Below are 22,734 nucleotides of genomic sequence, written 5' to 3'. Positions count from 1 at the left end.
AGAATATTATCTAATTTATTCCTGTAGTACGTATTTGACTTTTTTTTGTACATTTGCTTTCTCTCTTGTTCTCTTTGTTTTTTTTTTTTGTTTTTGGTGTGTGTGGTATGCGGTGGGTTGGGTGGGGGGGGGGTGGGGGGGGGGGGGGGGGGGGGGGGGGGGGGGTTCGAGGTAAAAGAGCGTGTTGGCGTGAGAAGTGATGTAGATGACAGATGTAGAAAAAGTTTAAAATGTAAAATCTGAAAAAAACCGCTAAGGTACAGATGTACCGGATATAAAAGTTGTGACTTTTAAGAAACGTCTCACACGTCCCTTCTCATTTTTTTGATTTCTCCTTTATTGTGTATCTAGTCATGGATCAAATTTCAGCGGGTGCTATTTTTGGGTCAAGTTTCAGAGGGCGCAATGATTTTCTGCATAGCTTCCAAATAAAAACCGTGATGTTTCGCATTTGGGGATACATTGTTAATCACAATATTATTTTTCGTGGCATACTGGCCATTTTACTGAAATCACGGAGATTCCTGGTACCCTTAGCACTTTCAGGGTAGCACAGCTTCGCCCCGTGAAGCTAGTTTCCCTGCTGCTGTATTCTTGGCTTGGCATACTTTTGTTTTCTTCATAAACACAAATATCGATACTAGAACTTACATAAATTTGTCAGGAGTTGCCCAATGTTGGCAAAGATCGCGGCAAGGCCTTTGTTTGTGACTCACTGATTGCAGTAATAACCAAAGATGTGTGGGGTGACTGAAGTGGTGGCCAATGGAATGGTGTAACAGCAAAAACATGAATGACGGTTTAGTCCAGCCCAAATAAGCTCCTGACAGTTCCTTCTTAGCATACAAGATAGCGAGAGAAACAAATCAATTAAAAGTTAAAAAAGGACTAGTCCTTAGTCTTGTGTGATTATTTCTTTTATATCTCTTGCGGGCATACGATTGATTGCTTATAGAAAGCAACTGCCGCCCGAGCCTATAAAAGGAAAGCTTAAATTTGTATTTTTTTTATGATACAAAAAAATAAATTATAATGAAAAAAAACAAAAGTTTCGAGCAGCAATTTGCTTTTTCTTTTTAATACTTTTTCCTATGCTAAACGTGTCATTCAACGACTGGCATGCTGCCTGCCAGTTGATTCTCTGCCTACAAGAATGTGCAAAGTGTTCGCCTTACAATTGTTGCCAAGTTCAAAGTTCGACCATGACAAATAAATAAACAATTAACTTGAGGACTCATTAAGTCAACTCCTCAACCATATTTTCCTATATATCATTCCCCATTCATTTTAAGCCTCATTCCCCGGTTTTGGGGTGCTTGGAAATTTGTTTGAAATTAACACTTCTAAAGGCATTGTTGCCTTTGCGTTTGTGGGATGGCTGCTACAATGCGCAACCCGTTTCAGAGGTCAAGCACCGAAAGGCCTGGCCTCGAGTCTGGTAGAATGGCAGTCCTGGCAGAAAATTATAACAATTAGTTGTCAAGAAGATGCTTATTGATTTTGCTGGTCAAGTGACATTTTGGGGAATTCGAACAAACTTTTTTTGAGAGCATCAGAACGAACATTGAACTCGAGGGCGAACCGAAAATGTGGTTCGAAATGAACCTATTGCCACCAGAAATTCATCGAAGCTGAAAAGTCAAGGAACGTGTCCTGAAGCCTCCTTATGGATACATTCATTGACTTTCCAACTCAAAGTAAAATACAATTCTCATATTTTATGGGAAACAAATAATCACACATATTTCAGAGAGATACAAGTTTTTACTAAAAACCAACCGAAATGTTATTAATTCATAATTAAGAAATTCTTTTGATGGCTGTCGAAGGTCTTTCCATGCGCAGTTCCTGTTTACCTAATAACTATTCTCTTGCATAATAAACTAAAATATTTTTTGAAATAAAATAACTCTCTTCTTTCCTGATTAAGCCACCTCTTTTTATACCCGGTACTCGACGAGTAAATAGGGTATATTGTATTTGTGCACAAAGTTTATGTATGTAACGCACAGAAGGAAACGTTTCCGATCCTATAAAGTATATATATTCTGGATTAGCATCTATAGCCGAGACATGTCTGTCTGTCCGTCTTGTTTGTCGGCTAGTTCTCAAAGACTATAAGAGATAGAGCCACAAAATGTTGCCTCCAGACTGCTGTATGCTCACACCGAAATCTGTGTATTTCAAAAATTAGCTTCGCAAAAGGTTTCGAAAGGTGTCTGCAACATCCACAATTTTGAAGAATGAGAAGAAAACCTAATTCAGATCAGACTGGATCATTATTATTCCTAGAATGAAGAAATTAATTTACAGTTTCTAAACCCACCCCGTCCGGCAGCTTTTTTTGATTTTTGCACATTCTCTTATCCGTTAAGGTCCAGATGTAGTACGGACTACCGGGTATAAAAGTTGTGACGCGTAAGAAGCGTCTCACACGTCCCTTCTCGTTTTTTTCAAATTATACATTTGACATTTTACATTTTTTCTACATCTGTCATCTACACCTACATAAGTTCTCACGCCAACACGCTCTTTTAGCTCGCCCCCTCCCCTAGAGCCACACACTACAGACTCGGCTATTGATGCCGATACAGAATATCTATACTTTATGGGGTTGAAAACGTTTCCTTCTGTGCCTTACATACAACCGTTATTCGCGCAAATAAAATATACCCTATTTACTTTTCGAGTACCGGGTATAACAATAATTTACAACGGGTACACTGACTGAGTACTGGGTATAAAAGTTCTGACGCGTAAGAAGCGTCTTACACGTCCCTTCTCATTCTCTCTCTGCTGCTGTCACTGGAAAATCCTGATGTCCACAAATCCTTATAAATTGCTATGACACATCCAAGTAATAGGCGACGTGCGAGATAAAACTCTTGTCAAAACGCCCCGGCCCGTACCCATTCCAAAGCCTCCATTGAAAGTCATCAAGAACCTGCGCGGACCATCGTGACACATTGCCGTTTCTGCCTTAATAAAATTGATGTTGGTCGGTTCGTCTGTTCGCCGGGTTTTTTTCCAGCAATCGGCTTTGGGCAAATAATGTTGTTAACTCATTTCTACCCAAGTGCGTCCCCCAGGGTCACATTTTAGGCCGGGATGGACCCGCTGGCCACTCAGGAACTTGTGGTAGGCCTTGGTGGACATTTTTTTTTGTCAACAGCTCGACTTGGCCCAGCCCATGGTCGAATCGAATTAAGACAACTCTGTGGTGGTGCCTGGAGATATGCTTAAATTGGCGTTAAAGTTTGGTGAGTTTAATTACACATCAACTCTACACTGCAGCAAACCTCACATATGTTTATTTATTGCCACGAGAGCTCGGAAAATACTTGAGGCACGGCACGACACCATTAACAAACAGCTCAGCCCTGCCCCTATTTATGTAATTCTCGGGGCTGCACACTACACTTGGCAAAGGCTCAACTTGAGGCAAATTAAAAGGCAGAAAAACAACGAGTGGGCGAAAACATTCAACACTTGTCAACATTGGTTAAAGCCCCTTTGTGGCCATTAAGTGTTTAACCTTCCAGACTCTGCAGTAGACTCAGAGCTAGAGAGCATTAGAGCATCAACGATGCTTAATTTTTCTTGATTTAATTAATTTTACTTGTCAAATATGCCTAAGAAAAATGTTGTCCGCTAGATTAATGAGTTCTTGGAATTGACACGTTTTTGTGAAATGGAGTGGGAAATGAAGCTAAAGGAGTTAATTTTCAATATTCCCCATTAGTGGGGCAGGAGACTAGCAACTCTTAACAATCTACAATATTTCATTATTCAATTCGAGAATTAATTAAGAAAACTACATTAACAACCATTCGATTTGTTAACAGCTTCTTACCATTTCTTCCTTTTTTTTCCTTCAAATATTTGCCATTGTGCCATTGCCACATGACGTCGTATTGCTAAAAATTGCTGGATAGAATGAATGAAGAATGAAGACCCTGAAACTGCGGAAGGTGTGGGGCGTGGCATTGGCTATTTATGAGTATGGTGTTATAAGCTGAGAAGTGGTGTGCTCCAAGGATTGCAGCATTGCGCTGTGGGGCATTTGACCACTTCTTTTTGCAAAAATTCCAAAAAAAACAAAATTTTTTTTGAACTTAGTTCATATTAGCGTGAGGAAGGTACATGTTTAAAAAAACATTGTAACATCGAATTTTTGTTTTTATACCCGCTACTAGAAGAGTAAATAGGGTATATTGTCCGTAAGACCATAAGAGATAGGGAACCAAGTTTTGCATCCAGACTTCAGTATGCTCACTCTGTTACAATTGTATTTCAGAATTTCACACCGCCACTTTCCGCCACCACAAAGTCCGAAAATCTCCCACACCCACAATTTTGAAGATAAGAGAAAACTAAAAATGCCATTCTGTAGGGAATGACCATACCTATCAGATGGTTTGATGGTTCATATCCCCAATTGGGATCCGATAGGATCATTATTATAGCCAGACTCACTAGCCAGAAATTAATTTGCAGAGGCATCCACACTCTGCGCCGTGTAGTGTGCGGCTCAAGGGGAGAGGGCGAGTAAAAAGAGCGTGCCCTATAGTGTCTGAGTACTAGGCGCTCACAAGGACGGACACACGGACAGACGGACGGATGGACAGACGAACGGACAGACAGACATGACTCTATCGACTCGGCTATTGATGCTAATCAAGAATAAACATATATATTTTATGGGGTCTGAAACTGTTCCTTCTGTGCGTTACAAACATCCGTTATTCCCCACAAATAAAATATACCCTATTTCCTCTTCGAGTACCGGGTATAAAAACTAGCCATTAAAAATATTATGAGATCAATTTTTCATTTCAAAGTTACAAACACATTTTAAATACCTGTCTGAATTTAGCCACTTGTAAAAAAAAACAACTTTACTGACTGACTTTAACAGCTGTTATCTTAACAGTGGTGCACACTGTTAATGTTTTGGGTACGTATCTTTAAAGACTAAAACTTTATAGACCGCATAAGAATTCCTGCTCTGAATGAATTCCCCTCAAATCAAAGAAAATGGCTGCCCGAGAGAGCTTATCCTGCTGCATAATATGATTTTGGTTTACTCGAGCAAAAAACAACACATAAAATGACTCATTTTTTGTATTCCTACTGCTTGACCGGCCATTGATTTGAGTCGAGAAAATTGCGGGGAAATATCGATGTGGGGGGATAGATCCCACCCTTCACGATTATTGGCAGTGTTGGCCCTGGTCAGCGTTTTGACATTGGCTGACCTTTCCACCATTCACCGTCCTGTGTCTCACAATCTCCCAGTCCAGTTGTAATTGGAATATCTGTGTCAGAGGCATTAGCCGAGGGGCCAGGCTACTAAGCCTGGCTGATAGGGGCGGGGACGACCCTCGTTGGCTGTTTATTATCCTTAAAGTGGGACATCAACAGAGCCTACCACAACCTCTGTATGATTTACTTGCCTCAATGGCAGGATCCAACGTTAACGTTTAAAATAAAACAATTTCAGTGACATTTGTAGTTCGCAGCAACATCAGAGAGGTATTAATTATGTGTTTTTGACTTGGAACACATTAAGTGGTCCTAATATTTTGCATAATCTCAAGTCGTTTAACTACAAAAAGACATTGGCTGAACTTTCCACCATCCACCATACACCGTCCTGTGTCTCACAATCTCCAGTCCAGTTGCAATTGGACTTTTGTAATTGACACCTCTTGGCAGCATGAGACTTAATGCATAACGAAGAGAGTTCAATTCTTGCATCCCTATGCACACTTTTATGCACTTTCTCTAGAATTCAAGCTTTGAGGATGAAACTTTAGGTTTGTAAATTCAGAGTGGTTTGCACTGTCGAACTCAATGAAGAAGAAAATTGCAAAAGAGAATGTCAATTTCCATTTCAGGATCTTTTAAGATAAAAACAAGAGATTTTCTTAACTGTTTTTGATAAACTGGAAAAATGGCACGGAACACTTGAAATAATTGAAAAGAAAATTCCTGTACAATTGCAAAATTATAATAAAGTTGAGACACTTGCAGTATTTCTGCACTGAAGTGCAATGCTATTATATACAACATTTCTACAACTCAAAGGAAGGAAGCTGCTTGCAATATACAAGGAAATCAATGTGAAAATCCGAATATCTTCAAGTTTTCAATATTTGAAAATCGAGGCTCGAAGGGGCGAGCTAAAAGAGCGTTTTGGCGTAAGAAGTGATGCAGATGTAGATGACAGATGTAGAAAAAATGTAAAATGTAAATATTAAAAAACCACTAAGGTACAGAGGTACTACTGAGTATGGGGTATAAAAGTTGTGATGTGTACGAAGCGTCTCACACGTTGGTCCTCGTTCTTTAGAGCTGTAGCAGTTTTATAGAGTTGTCAAGAGCGATGTAAAAATATTTGAAAAACATACATTTAATCTTTCTTAAGTAAAAATTAAGCATATAATACTTTTTTCAATGTTTGCAATAGGAAATCTGTAATCAAATTATATTTGAATGTATTCATTTTATTTGTGAAGAAAATGCCAAATATATCGATGAAAATTGTTACATTTTCATCAAGAAATAGTTATAAAGTGCAAAAAATGTTAAACCTTAGAGCAACCCGATTTTTTATCAGAATATATTTCAGTTAGTTGGTTTTGATCTTATTCAAAACATTCTTAAATTGATTGTCGTATGGCATGGGTTGACACTATTAATGTTTTCTGCAACTATGGCCGTATGCAATGTAAGGCCAAACAATGCATACATCATATCCCTTAGCCCTCTCCAGTTGGGCGTCTCGTTTATTTGAGTATCTAACAGCTTCTGGCAGAGAAATTTGTTAGTTTCGCGAAAGCGGCCGGACAAACAGACATTCAGACAGCCACATATGTATACAGACAGACAGACAGACAGACAGTCTGACAGGCATATACTGCCAGTAACCCTTGACATTGCTCTTTGTCAGACCCAAGTGCCATATGTTGCCATGGCTGCTCCCTTTTTTGCGGTCCTCATTTAAATAAACCAAAAATGTATGGCATTGGTAGGCACGCACGTACTATGAGTAATTGGCTCTCTTAAACTTGGCCCACACGGCTCCAAGATGTCCGGGCAAGTGTGGGTCTATACTATAGACTCTATAGGCTTTCGAGGTCTGTCGGATGTTCGACTGCAGATTCGCTCCGTCCCAACAATGGTGAGATTTATAATTATTTTTATCGCAGCCTCTCTCAAGCTAACGGAAGTTTACGATCCGCCTTAGTCTTTGATTGATTTGATTATTTTTTGTCACCTTTTGCCGCTCACGCCTTTGCCTCCACCATCTCATTTCCTATTATTCGGGGAGCATGGGAAATTGCACCAAATGGAAATTTGTATCAACCGGCAACAAGGCGCTGTCAGCTCAGATTTCGAGGACTTTTAGCACAATTTTAATACCCGGACTTCGCAGAGTAAATGGGTATATTGTATTTGTGCTCGAAAGTTAATTTATGTAACGCACAGAAAGAAACGTTTCCGACGCCATAAAGTATATATATTATATATATTCTTGATCAGTATCAATAGCCGAGTCAATATAACCATGTATGTCTGTCCATCCGTCCGTCCGTCAATCAATGTGATCACACTGAATCAAGTTTGTGTTAAAAATTCGCCCGCCCCCTTTCGCCCTCACATAGGTCGAAAATTAGCTCTATCCACAATTTTTAAGATAAGTGAAAACTAAAAATGCAATTCCGTAAGGAATGACTATATTTATAAGATCACTTAATTAGATTGTGATTGAGATTGGATCATTATTATAGCCAGAATAAAGAAATGAATTAATGGCTACCTCCACCCCGTCCAGCAGTTTTGCTTATGCTTGCATGTTGTTGGCATTCTTTCTAGCTCGCTTGCTTGAGGGCGGGTGGCGAGCTAAAAGAGCGTGTTGGCGGGAGAAGTAATGTCTACATCTACGTCTTTCGCCTGTTTTTAAACTTTTGGATAGAGCCCGAATTTAGAGGCCAATTCTTTCTTCGCTTTGTGGCCAACGGCATGGTAAATTGTCAATGGTGGAGTGTATCTTCATACACTGTGTAGAGGGTTCTGTGACACTTTGTTGTTTCTGTCTAAATTTGAGCTGCTTTACTTTATTTATTTATTTATTGCCACACAATGCTAGACCAAAATCAAACAATCTTTCCGCAACTGTATCCATGGCATCGCCAAACATAACAGCTGAGCTTCCTTTACTGTATAAATTCCTTTCTATCTATTCCAGACACAGACACAACCAACTCCTAAGCTCTTTTGGTGGATCTGATGTGCAAATATTATAATTAAAATTCAAATTGAAATCGAAGCATGCAGATGGGTCTGGCTTGCCAGTCGAGATTTCGTTCATTATATTAGTGGAGATCTACTTTTCCTTTGCATTCCTTTCTCCCTAACTCACCTCGTAAAAGTAGAAGGAATTTAAATTGTCCAATTCGGCCGAGTGGCCCGCTGTCGCATTGAGGACCGCCTCCGACATTGCATCCAAGTCATGGACTGGCGCCATTGTCGTCTGGACAATTGCGGCCGACACTGTCGCTCTCGTTGTCCTTGTTTCTGTCGTCATTGTTGTTGGCGCCAGCATCACGTGTGAAATCGCAGGTGTAAAAAATGTCAGATTAACTGCTCCGCCGAGGGCGGTCAGCGACCCGACATCCCCCCCTGTCAGCTCTAGCTTGCTGTCATTGCCCGTCGCATGCTGCTCCGTTTCGGACTGCGACAGCCCTGCCGGAGCGCACTCTGAGACGGAGGCCAGCGTATAGTAGAGGGAGCTATCGAATAGCCTCAACTGCAGCATGCCGAGGCCGTAGATCCTGTCTCAGCTCTAACCAAGAACAGGGTTTGCCATCCACCTGAAGAAAATGAACGGAAAAAGGGAAATTAAGAGAGTATTTAAAGTATGGCTTAGTCGGGCGAGTACTTAATGGCACATGTACATGAACATAATGGCGCAGAACTTTATTTTAGCCTATATTGTTTATCGTGTGTGGGGGAAGCCTAAGACTCTTAGAGCCTAGGATTCCGAAAATAACTATCAGGGCTTCCTTGAACACACAACCAAACCTCTACAAGCAATGTGCCTGCTCAGTGATTTGAAATAATTTATGACACTGCACGATTTTCAAATACTATCGAGAACGTGTCTCTAATTAAATTATTCACCCACGAACGCGACTTGACCCCTCTAGGACACACCAGCTCCATCTCCCTTTCATGCATTTCCACAATTAGCTGACAATCAATGACGCCTTTAACCCCAAAGGGGCCTTAGCCCGAACCAGAGGGGGAGAGAGACGGCAAGAAAGGAGAGGGCTCTGCTAAACTTTGAACCTTGCCGCACACTCGGCAATTTATGCATGCATATGTATGTGCCTCTGTCTGCAATCCATCTGAGGCCGTTTTGTGCTCCTTCTTTTGCCATTTTATTCTCTTTCTCCTTCTGCAACCTTAATGGATTAAACCCAACATTGCGGACATTCCCGAAAAAACGTTCTCTAAATTCTCTAATAAATGTGACTTCAAATGTTATTTTGCACAATTACTTATGATAAAATCAGCAGAGTGGTAGACGTCTGGGTGCCCTGGTTTCTTTTCGGACTGTGAAACAAGCGGCAGCAAGCGGAGAGAATGAGCAGCAGAACATGTAGCCATTTGAAATTTATCATTATATGTAGTTCAGCAGGGTATTCTAATTTTGATTAGAAACTGGAAATGTTTAGAAGTTGTGAAAAACCTAACCCAGAGAGAATCAATTGAATTAATCTGCCTATAGAAAATTATCTTGGCATAAACTGGAGTAGTTTTAAATCCTCTAAAAGGTTCAGGCTCTCACTAAACTTTGAAACAAAAAAATTTAACCAAATAATATCATGTAATATTTGCTGGTAAATATTTCAGCAGCAACTAATAAACCTAGCGTAAATTGTTTGTCAAAGAAAAATGGTGAAAAAAATGTAGCAGGCAAAGAGTTTATATTTTGTCTGATAGCCTCTGGCACATAATTAGGCCCGGGGCTTGGTATGAGCTTTGATGCATTTTTTTGGCTGCCGAATCAACCCATTTTGGGCTTTGGATTAGTCGATTTTGGTATTAAAGATTTAGGCTACTGATAATGCGCATTAAATGTACATGCAAAACTAACTAAAAAAATTCCGAGCATATAAACACTTTTGTGAGTTACTATGCTAAGTTGAGCGGCACTGAAGCTGCCTTAAAGCCCTGGCAAGAGCTTAAAAATCCTTGGCTAACAACTTGGCTTTGTTTTGGCTGTAATTCGTTTGAAAAGCTTTGTGCAACGCGGCGTATGAGTCATAAAAGTCAAAAGCAGCTGGCTTTTGTTCTATGCCACAATGACACTTTCGATGCATATAACTGTTTTCTCTCTCTCTCCCTCTCGCTGCGAATATTTTCCTCTCTTTTCGTATGGCATAGAATTATATTTACCATTACGTCGTCTGCGCCGGAGTCACTTTTAATGTGCTCTGTGACAATTGTCGAGCACATACTGCAGCAACAGAGAGACAGAGATGGTCAGAGAGAGGAGGGTAGGATAGTAGCGTAAGTGGCGTAGCCATGTTGCCACACAATGAAAAATTGATTTCACTTCAAAAAATATGGCACGGCACACAGGACACAGGCACACTTTCACTCCTCTACCCTGCTGCTGCTGCTCCTGCTCCTACTTTGCGTTATGTTTATGGACAGGACAATGCACGCAGCCACTCTAAGATGATTCCTTGTATGCAATTGCAGTTCATGGCATTCAGCGTCATAACGACGAAAGTATAGTATTTCATTTCAGATTTATGGAGCGTGACGCGTGCTGGCACCACAAAGGATAATTGCCTGTGAGTAAGCCAACGGGTAATGGGTATGGGTAGATAACTGGAGCTGGAGCCACCAAAGAAACACTTTAATTATGCTTGCAGTCGTGTTGCACATCTGATACTTTGATTGTGTGAAGAACAGCAGTCTAATTGACAATTTGACATTTTACACGGTCTCTACGAAATCCAGACCGATAGTAAATTTAAATTGAAAGCCAGACAGGAAGGGTGCAAGGAAAACGGAACAAAAAAACACCAACCATTTACTTAAATTACAAATGGTAGCCGTAACTGGATATATTCCAAGCTCTTTTAGGTGTCTGAAATTAAGCCTTGTCTATTCATTTCGGGTTTAAGAATAGGTTTGCCTTTCTTTTGTTAAATTGTAAATAGACAAGCCGAGCAAATTGAAAAGTTACAGCCAGCAAGAAATGCTGGTCCCCCGTTGGCCAAAAATGCCGACTCGTCTTTTCAAGGAGGTAGCAACGAAGAAGGACGCATGGGGTTGGGAGCTATTGAAAGGCATTTTATTTTATTATTACTGGCTGCTTGTGTATTTATATTCAAATATGTATCACCGGTTTAACCATTTTTCGAGAAAATAAAGATATTGCCAGACGACGGTGAGGGAATGTCAGCATGCTGCTCTTTCAACCTTTCTCCCCGAATGTTATCCGAAAGTTAGACAAATTTATGTAAAATGTTAAATGCGTGCCTGCCGTTGCCACACTAGAGATTCAGTTTTTGGGTAATCTGGTACATGACCAGTTTAAAGTTGAACTTTATAATCGGCCGGCCAGACACTATGAATGAATGAATGAACAGCGGGGCAAAACTTGACATACACGCTCGCTGGATTCTGCTATTGGCGCACAAATACAAACAAACAATGAAGAAAAAAAAAACGAGAAGGGACGTGTGCGACGCTTCTTACGCGTCACAACTTTTGTACCAGGCACTCAGTACCTGTCAAATTTTTCATTTTTTCCTCACACCAACAAGCTCCTTTAGCCCTTCCCTAGAGCCGCACACTACAGATCCACGTCAGCGGCAGAGCCGCGGCAGGGGCCGCACCCTGCAGAAGCAGAGTGTGAATGAGAGAATGTGAAAAATACATCAAAAGCTGCTGGACAGAGTGGGTTTAGCCATTGAACATTTCTTCACTTTGACTATAATAATGGTCCAATGGGATCCCTATTTGGTGATCTGATAGATATGGTCCTTCACTACGGAATGGCGCTTTTAGTTTTCTTTAGTGTGAGCATACAGAGTCTGGATGCAAAATTTTGTGGCTCTAGCTTTTATAGTCTCTGAGATCCAGGCGCTCAACAAGACGGACGGACAGACGGACAGACAGACATGGCTCTATCGACTCGGCTATTGATGCTGATCAAGAATATATATACTTTATGTGGTCGGAAAACGTTTCCTTCTGTGCGTTATATACAACCGTTATTCGCACACATGCAATAAGTATGTATACCCTATTTCTATTCGAGTGCCTAGTATAAAAAGTCGATAAAATAATATATTTTAAAAATCGAGGCAAGCCTTTTTATACCCAGTACTCGAAGAGTAAATAGTATTGTATTTGTGCGAATAACGGTTTCACCTATACCACTGTGCCCCTCCGGAAAACGTGCTGAGGCTTGTCGAAAATAATCGGTCAAGTGAGTGTTCATTAGCCAGAAGAGAGAGTCACATTAGTGGAGTCAGTCAGTGCAGTCAGGATGCTGACTGCTCGGGAAATTATAATTGTTTATAAATATTCACGGTATGCTGTAAAAGTAATTGATTCTTATGGCGAATGTGTTGCGAGTGTAATAATAAATTCTCATTTACATGCTGCCCCTTAAACACTGCTAAGCGATATGGTCAAGCTATTCTGTTTCAATGGCACAGCCCCAGCCTCTGGCAGTATCTCTCTCATGTTAATAAGTCAAACGTTTATCAGACATATGGACATATTTATGTATTGGATGCTTTCATGATTTATCAATGTATATACATTTTATGCAGCACACAAAGAAACGCTTTCGGTGTTGACTCTAATTTTAAGGTTAACTTAATTAGACCCAAATGCAGAAAATTTAAATTGCCACAAGCAAATCTCTAGCGAGTTCCAAAGCTTCGATAGTGAGGCCCAGTTGCTGTTCGAAACGTGCTAAAACCAGCTACAAAAATGTAGCAAGAATGTAAATGAAATACCACCAAAAATAAAGTCTTATACAAATTAAAAGAAATATAAACCTAATGCTAAATGGAAGAGAGAAAAAATTGTTGTAGTACATTTTTAATTCGTTTGTTATTGAAGTTAAACGAGGAGGGACTTGTGAGACGCTTTTTACGAGTGACAACTTTTATATCCGGTATCTTGTAATACATCTGTACCTTAGTTGTTTTTTTCATATTTTACATTTTACATCACTTCTAAATTGTGGGTACAGCAGATTCTCGCTATTTTTGGGGACGTGGCGAAATTTTGAAATACAGCCATCTGGATGCAAAATTTGGTGCCTCTAGCGTTTATAGTCTCTTTGGCTTTCTTCTGTGTGTTACATCCACCACAGATGTTACATACATATTACATAAAGGAATAACAGTACATAAGTATATGTATCCATAATGTTGACTAAGTAAAACGCAGAAAAGCAAACAGATTTCTTTCAGTTTTATAGCCAGTCTTATAAGCTGGTGGTACCTTTTGGCTCTTTGAAATTATGCGTTTACTGCTTCCCTAGGACAACGAGAGCGTGTCAAGATGGTAGAGCCCGATGCTCTTTGTACGGATCTTTCAATGCCTTTTTCCCCTGAAGGCCGTAGCTCTTTAATTAATCAAAATGCTGCTGGAGCTGCTGTCAGCGGCTTTTCCCCCAGCCATCCTATCCAGTCGGACCTTGCTGCTGTCCTGGTCGCGGTAGCTGGAAATCTTTCTCCTCGCGGTGTACATGGGCAAACAATTAAAGTCACGCGCGCTGAAGTCAATCGAATGCGTGGGGTAACCGGGGAGATCTGCTCCAGAGTAAGACCATTTAATTAAAAGCTGAATAATGAAACACGAGTGCTGCGGCCAGGAAGTGACCAAAAGTCAGAAAGCAGTGGCCATTAAAAGCAATTATCATTCCAGGGAAACGGCAGGATGGCCTTGACAAAAGAAGCAACTCAAACACCAGTGGAAAATATAACCAATGAAAATCAACGCCCAAAGCGACGGCGGATGAGCAAATGTTACAGGAACAGAGACTGAAACAGAGATTGCCGAACTGGCTTACTGGCGCACTGGTAGACTGTCAGACATGATGGAACCCAGAGGCCGATTGACACCTCCTTCAACGTAGATTTTAATCTGGTGCCTGGTGCGGGATATTGATTGGAGACGGGCTGCTTGATTCTTGTTATTATAGGAGCACCCCGGAGAGAATCGAAAAAAACACGCATTTTAATTCGACGTATTGAATAAATTTAAAATCAAAAGGCTCCAAAAGCTTAAGACAACTAGGAGGTGCGACTCTGTTTTTTTTTTTTTGTCGTTCCGGATTTTGGGAAATGCTGTCAATCAGGGGCAGGCCGAACAGGATGCGGGCAAATCTGAAATCGCTCGAGTGAACAATAATTTGTATCGATTCTCTTCTGCCTGAATAAAATCAATAAAAGACGCACTTTGTAGGGGCTGTGCCTCGACAATATGCTGCAAATGGCAGTTTGGCAAATCACCAAAGAACTTACCGAGTACGAGCACGATTATGCTCTCTATCATTAGTTGGCAAGTAACTACCGGGTGTATCAGAAATGTGGAGTACCTGTCGGGTGCGGCATAGGTGCCAGAGCCCAGGGTGTTTCAGAGGTGGCGAGTACCTGAGGGGTGTCACAAGTGGCAGCAATTGTGGGGTTTCACAGATGGCGAGTACCGCATAATTGCGACGATTTCTTGGCTCTCAAGCAGCATGTTCATTCATGATGCTCGACACGTTCGCCCGCCACGACGACTGCAAATGTGCACCCACTCCTTACTTCTTTCTTGGCGGGATGTCTTGTCTAATGGGCTAAGTCTACTTGCCTGTGTCTCACCTTTGACTGCTGCAAAATCAACCCAGACGTAATAAAACTGAGCGACAAACGTGCATGACTTTTTTAATGTTGGTTTTCCCGTGCCACTTTGGAACCGGCACAAGCCATGGTGCTGAGCGTTAAATTCTTATCTGGCTGCCACAACCGAACCGAACAAACGTCAGTGGTTCAAATGCTAGTAATAATTACATAATAGCATGTCCAGCACACCCTGCGTAGGATTTTTTCTTTTATCTTCAACATTGTAGCTTTGGGAGGTTTTCACCCTTTTTCGGGGGCGGGGCTCATTTTTGAAATACACTTGTAACAGTGTGAGCATACAGAGTTTGGATGCAACATTTGGTGGCTCTAGCTTTTATAGTCTCTGAGATCCAGGCGCTCAACAAGACGGACGGACAGACGGACAGACATAGACTCGGCTATTGATGCTGATCAAGAATATATATATACTTTATGTGGTCGGAAAAGTTTCCTTCTGTGCGTTATATACAACCGTTAGCTCTTCTGTGAGAAATCGAAGGAACGGAACGGTTTTTGACTCCATCCTGGTGCTGCCAAAAATGGTGTGTCTACTCCTAATGTGCATGACAAGAATTGTAATTTTAAGATATTCCAGAAACATCTAAAAGCCATTCCATCATTTATCTCATCATGTGTATATTTTTTTGTTACACGAATTGAAAAAAAATTGACTTTGCTGCCTAATCTAGAGTTACTCTTTACTTTTTAAATGGAAACCGGAAACCAAACGCCCACGTCAACAAAAACAATGAGCCTGTCAGATTCAACAGCTCTTTGAATGTTGTTGATTAGCTTGCTCTATGCAGCACAATTAAGAGCCTGGAAAATATATGATGTACACCTAAACAAAAGAGTGGAAACTGCTCGGAAACGTAAAAAGAGACATTCCTATCTGCCACGCTTTTCATTATACCCGGTACTCGAAGAGTAAATAGGGTATATTGTATTTGTGCACAAAATTGAATGTATGTAACGCACAGAAGGAAACATTTGCGACCCCAAAAAGTATATACATTCTTGATCAGCATCAATAGCCGAGTCGATATTGCCATGTCTGTCTGTCGGCTAGTTCTCAGAGACTATAAGAGCTAGAGCCACCAAATTTTGGCTCCAGACTGCTTCATGCTCAGAAGGAATCGTTTCCGACCCCATGAAGTATATGTATATATTATTGATCAGTATCAATAGCCGAGATGTGCGTCCGTCTTGATGAGCACCTGGATATCAGAGAATATCAATTTTAGCCCAGCCCCCTTCCGCCACCACAATGGGCGAAAATCTACTGTATAGACTCAACTTTGAAGATAAGAGAAAACACAGAGAAATTGAAATTCCGTGGGGAGTGACCATATCTATCAGATCACCGAAAAGGGACTAGATTGGGTCATAACTAAAAGAACATAAATGAAGAAATTCATTTCCAGTGGCTACCCCCACCCTGTCCAGCACGTACATATGCGCATCACACTAAGATTACATACATACATAGATATGTAGGTACATATGAATGTACATATATTAAAATGTAAGCATTAACATTCATATATACTGACTGAGTATAAAAGTTGTGACGGGACTGAAATGTCTCCCTTATCGCATCGTTTTCATTTGCACGCCTTAAAGATTTAATTTAAAAAAATTGCACAGCACTACAAAATTGTTAAAATGTCAGGCGCAACGATTCAGATTCAGCATTTGCATGATTAATAATAATTGCCCAGCCAATCAAATTACCTCCGCTGAAATGTCAGCCCCGATTATTCGCCTCTCTCCCCAGGAACCTCGATAATATTGATATATTGTTATTTTAAAGCCTTTCGCCTGAGGCTGAGGAGGATGTGGCCACCGAGGCGCAGCCAACACATCATTAAAATAAATTAAAATATGAAAAAAACGAATCCCTGTAGCAGACAGGTCAGACAGACAGAGGCTGGGGAGACGGTACAGACAGACAAACTGTCAGACAGTCAGCCTATTAAGGAAACAACGATATTTTTGTGCGTTTAATGAGACATTCGGCAGGCAAAATTGTTCACACAAATTATTGACATCTGGCACAGAAGCAGCCACACATTTGAGGTCTCTTTCAGTGTCTTGGAAACTTTTCTTTCGGTAAACGGTTTTCAAGTCATTTTGCCTGGTGGCTTTTCATCGTATTTTTTCCTTCCATTTTTTACACAATTCCCAAGAGGCAAAAGAAAAATCCACATTCAATTGACAAATAACACTTCTCGCCACGATTTTTCCTCAAGAATATGGTCTGATGACAATTTCTTTGTTTCTATTCCTGAATTTTTGTTTAAGTATGTTTAAAATCTGGTACTTTTTTTAAAGATTTTCTTCAGAGGAAAGCCTAAAAGCCTAATAAAACCCGTATTTGTACGTTAAGTACCTATGTAGGTAAGTTTTAAGTTTTTTTTAAATATTTTTTTTTTTCAGTATTTTTGGAATACTGAAATACTCGGGCGCGCACCCCCTAAGTCGTTTTCTGGATTTTTTCATTATTTCATTTTATTTCATATTTCATTTTTTCATTCATAACCAAAAAAAGTAGGGTTTGTTAACCAATTTTAGCTCAGGCGTCGCTCAATAAATTTTGATGAACAGTACATGATGTATAATACCTGTCAATAAAAAAATAGAGAACACAATATATCGTTTGTTTCCGACTTTTCCCGAGTTCCCCAGGCCACATAATTTCATTTCAAAGCTTAATAACTCCCAGGCAGTAAACCAAAAAAACAAAGAGTTTGGATTTAATTTTTAGCTGCATCAATCAGTTCGTGGAAAAGAGAACCAAGTCGAGAATTCAATTAAGCATATTACAGTGGAAACAAATCAGCGGCCCATTCAGCTAGAGATGAGAAACAGAAGGGAGAAAGGAAAACCTGATATATAGACGGACTGATGGAATGTCTCTGTGGCTCTTTTTATACCCGGTACTCGAAGAGTACATAGGGTATTTTGTATTTGTGAACAAGAGTTGATGTATGTAACCCACAGTAGGTTTCTTACCGGGTATAAAAAGAGCCACAGAGACATTCCATTGTTTCCGGCCCCATAAAGTATGTATATATTCTTGTTCAGCATCAATAGCTGAGTCTATATAGCCATAACTGTTTCTTCGTTTGTCCGTCCGCCCGTCTGTCCGTCTGGTTTGTCGGCTAGTTCTCAGAGTCTAAAAGAGCTAAAGCCACCAAAATTTGGCTCCAGACTGCTGTATGCTCACGCGGAAACCAGTGTATTTCAAAAATGAGCCACGCCCCCTTCCGCCTCCGCAAAAGGGCGAAAACCTCCCAAATCTACAGTTCTTAAGATAAAAGAAAACTAAAAATGCGATTCCGTAGGGAATGACCATATCTATCAGATCACCGAATTGGGATCCGATTGGATCATTATTATAGCATTATTTCGTTATTCTGGCTATAATAATGATCCGATGTGATCCTTATTCTGGGATCTGATAGGCATGGTTGGTATATTTATATATTCAAAATTGAAAAGATTTTCGCTCTCTTGTGGTATCGAATTTTGAGGCGTAATTTTGAAATACACTTGTAACAGTGTGATATCACAGCAATCTTGATGCAAAATTTGTTACTGTAGCTTTTATTGTATCTGATATCCAGGTGCATATAAAGACGGACGGAAAGACAGACAGACGAACGGACAGGTAGACATGACTATGTATATCTACATGGATATTGATCCTGATCAAGAATATATTTATATCAAGTATATATGTAAATATAGTTAATGGGGTCAGAAATCCGACCATTTAATTTTTCCATTTCTGAACACAATATAAAATATACCCTATTTACTCTTCGAGTATCGGGTACAAAAAATCCACGCACGAACGACCATGCCAGAAACTACTTTCGTATGAGATGTGGCTGTTAACGCTGGCGGCGAAAGCATTTCAAATGCTGTGTGAATGAGAGAATGTGCAAAAAACAAATAGCCACTGCAAATTAATATCTTCATTGTGGCTATAATAATGATCCAATCGGATCCCAATTTGGTGATCTGATAGATATGGTCATTCCCTACGGAATGGCGTTTTTTAGTTTTCTTTTATTCTCTAAAACTGTAAGTTTGGGAGGTTCTCGCTCTTTTGCGGGGGCGGGGCTCATTTTTTAAATACACTGGTTTCAGTGTGAGCATACAGCTCTAACTCTTATAGTCTCTGAGAAGTTGCCGACAAACAAGACGGACAGACGGACGGACGGACATACGGACAGATAGACATGGTTCAGTCCACTCGTCTATTAATGCTGATCAAGAAAATATATACTTTATGGGGTAGGAAACGTTTCCTTCTGTGCGTTACATACAACCGTTATTCCCCACAAATACAATATACCCTATTTAGTCTTGCCAGCAAAGGCTCAGTCTGAACCAGAGCTACAAATGTGATTTGCAATTTTACACGCACGTCTTGCTCTTTCTCTCTCTCTCTACACGTAGCTGTAGAATGACACATACATTGGCTATGAGGAATGGGCATATGGGTATAGGGCACTGGCATTCATACGTGATATGCCCGGCACTTTCATTGCATACGTCTGGGCTTCGCTTAATATTTTAAACTGTTTTGGCTGCATATTGAAATATTTGTTTGTGGAAGTTTCTCTCACATTGTTTCTCATATTTCCTGCATTATTTATGCTCAATCCTATCAAGGCCTGACTGACTGGCTCAAAGAAAAAATAATATTCTTGAGAGGACAAGCTGGCAAATGGTTATGCTCTAGTGTTCACACTCGTATTGCCAAACTAACAACTTCATAAATAAGTCGAGCCTGTGTAGAGCGTTTCGAATGGTAGCCGAACCCATCCTCTTTCTCAGAGATTTGTGCCACATCATCGGTCAAGGCCGTCCATTTTAACGCATCCGCCTAAGAACAAAATGGCATTAAACGCAGATCAATCACAATCACCTAGCACCACGCTAATCCGCATATCCGTAAGATACATTCGTGGAGTCGTGGAACGAGAGATTGACTTTGAGGAGGGGATACATTTTCCCTTGTGGTCGTCTTTGGTTCTCTATGGAAGTGTTTGTGTGGATGTGTGTTCACAACTGACTCTTGAGTGATATTCAATGCACGCAATTTTTTCTAGCTGGTTGGTGGGTGGGGGGATAGGGTGTTTTGCTATTTACTCGAATTTCTGTGTGTGCTTTGTGCTTGGATTCCTTTTTGCTTTTGCGGCAACTTCCCCAACTCACTCCAAAACAACAAATGAAGCAGCTAAAGTAGAGCCGTGGTTGGGTTGGGGGGTGGTTTCTTCAGAAAGTATTCTGCTAAGGCTAAGGTCTGTCTGCAATTTTCTTATTTATTGACAGCCACTATGGAAGCCTGTTCTGCTAGGTTTCTTGTATTTGATTCAGAAATTTTCTTCTTTTTGGGGCTACAAGTCTATCCTTGAGAACTGTTTGACAAAAGTCACCTACCATTGACAACTATTCGCAACTTAACTTAATTTTTTATCCATGAAACAGCCGCCGAAACTTTTTGATACTTTATTCATTTTCATCAAGTCATTCTCGGTCTGGGGTTCTGTATGGAATTGAAGTATGGTATTGAAGCTAAGTGAAATTACTCTAAAAGAAAAGGGCTATGTAACTTGAAGCCTAACAAGTGGTGGAGGAAATTAAAAGGTGTATGAAACAAATAAGTTTAAACAAGCACACACTAAAAATGTTGGGCTGAAGCTGTAACCGAAGCTGTAAAGAATTGCTCAACAACAAAATGCTTATTAACTTTATTTAAACTCAATACTTTTCGATATTGGTAAAGGAAAATAAAATAAGAGTAAATTCATCTGGTTGAAATATTCTGGGAGCTTGTTGCACTTCTCTTTAAAAAATCAAATTAAACAAATATGTACCTATTCATGTACACTTGTAAGCAGTCAGATAATAAATTGGTATCCTTTTGTATCACCCTCGTTTATTCTGGCTATTATTTGTTATTTTCTGGCCACTGTTTTCAGAACATCATAATGAGCCTTAGTGTTTAAAATAAATTTTAAAGTGTACATATATTTTACTAAAATAAAGTTGATTTGAAAAGTTGCCTTGTATTTGCCATGTCTAATTAAACTCTAAGCGCTGGAATGTCATGTGTCTAACATTTCCAGTTAGCAAATGTCTAACATTAGTGTCAAATATTTTATTTACATTTTACCAGTAAAACGTTACGGCAAACGTTCAAATTTACAAGGAGAATATTCTATTGAAATGCATTTAATTAAACATACCCATTTTGTCATTAATTTGAAACCCTAATGAAATCCCCAACGTCTTTCCTTCCATTTGTTATGTAGGATTATTTCTGGTCAAGTATAGCAAATTTCAATTATCATCAATTACCAATTAAGTCCAATATCCATACATGAGTACATGAGTAAATTAATTTATAAGCTGCTGATGCTAGTACTCGTGGTGCCAGCCAGCATGATTTTGCATTCAAATGTTAAGATTAATCACTGTCAACTAAATGCGAACAAATATATAAATTGAATGGATACTAAGCGCTAAGAGGGAGACATATGGATATGGCATAGTCAACGCATGGCGCTTGGTAATTGCGCAATCGCAACGCAATACTCACTCAAACAGCTTGCAGCGGCATGAATTGCAATTGCAATCTCCAATTCCAATGGAACACGGTGCACTTTGTGGTACAATTACGACGATAGAAATAACTGTTCGTATTTAAAATCGAAATTGACTTTGGTGTTTAAAAATTTGTTGAAAAAGTGCCTTCTGATAGCCAAAATGGCTTGGGAAATACACACTGCGATTTGCAAATTTTGGCACGAACAAATTTCAATCGGCTTTGAGATGAGCTGGAGGTGCAATAGCAGGCACTGTAACTGCCACTGCTGCCACGCTTGACAACTTTCTTGTCTTGTAAGTAACTTAAAAATACACACGCGATGGTCAGGCGGCTCCTTAATTAATTGTTAGCCTTATTGACACAGAACTTTCTTCACAGTTGATTCTCTCTAGGAACTTTTCTATCCTTTTACGTTTAAATTTTAGAGAATTTAATATTTTTGATGGTGTTGTTTTATTGTTCTATTTTTGGCTTTTAAAAATGTGTACGCACTTGCCATCACATATTTTGTCGGGTTCAAGCGAAATGCACATATTTAGCGTCTGGTTCAAACAAAATTTCGGATTGAACTAAATATATGTGTGGCATCGTCATACGGATTTTCTGTTTGGACTGCTACGGCTGCTGCTGTTTCTGATGGTGTTGCTGGCGCCGACGATGGCCGCGACGACAACGAAGACGACGACGCACGAGCAGGCAGCAGACAGCGGCAGCATGTTGCTTGATTTCACTTTAAAAAGCTCCAGCCGCCTCCTCCAAAAAGCCGACTCGACTTGCCCCTAAAAACAGCTGTTTTTTTGTTTATGTTGCCGAACACGTTTTGCTTGTTCTTCATGTGTCAGGGTGTCACACTTTTACCCTTTTACTCGCACTTCTTAACAGCATAGCTAGTTGACTAATTTTTACCGACGTTTTGAACCTTGAATAGTTGAATCAGAGACGAGATCACCTTCTATAGTTGCATCATGCACTTGACCAGCAACGCGGATGTGGAGCCGGAGTGCTTTAAGTGTTGAGCTAATATTTGTGGTGAGTGTCGGCAACCTCCGTGGCTGGCAGTATGTTTGCCCAGCCACATGTTGATATCGTTTGGAGGTGAGCTTACTGCAGCGCAACATTTGGTGAAGCTTTCTTATCAAAGGAATGATAGGAGAGAAGGTCAGG

At 40.1% G+C, this 22,734-nt stretch overlaps 1 protein-coding gene across 1 annotated transcript in view; it reads right to left on the bottom strand.

The window, feature by feature from the left end:
• Positions 1–22,246, bottom strand: part of LOC117591101 (cardioacceleratory peptide receptor) — a 58,932-nt gene extending 36,686 nt beyond the window's left edge. The window contains exons 1-2 of the mRNA XM_034284203.1: positions 21,562–22,246; positions 8,429–8,879 (exon numbers count right to left, since the gene is read on the bottom strand). Coding sequence (XP_034140094.1) covers positions 8,429–8,824 — 396 coding nt within the window. The 5' untranslated portion in view covers positions 8,825–8,879; positions 21,562–22,246. The remainder of the gene's footprint in view (positions 1–8,428; positions 8,880–21,561) is intronic.
• Between the last annotated feature and the right edge of the window lie 488 nt (positions 22,247–22,734).

Source organism: Drosophila guanche, unplaced genomic scaffold, assembly GCF_900245975.1.
Source record: "Drosophila guanche unplaced genomic scaffold, DGUA_6, whole genome shotgun sequence".
NCBI lineage: Eukaryota > Metazoa > Arthropoda > Insecta > Diptera > Drosophilidae > Drosophila > Drosophila guanche.
The sequence above is the reverse complement of the archived record's forward strand: the minus strand, read 5'-3'. Positions and strand labels throughout refer to the sequence as shown.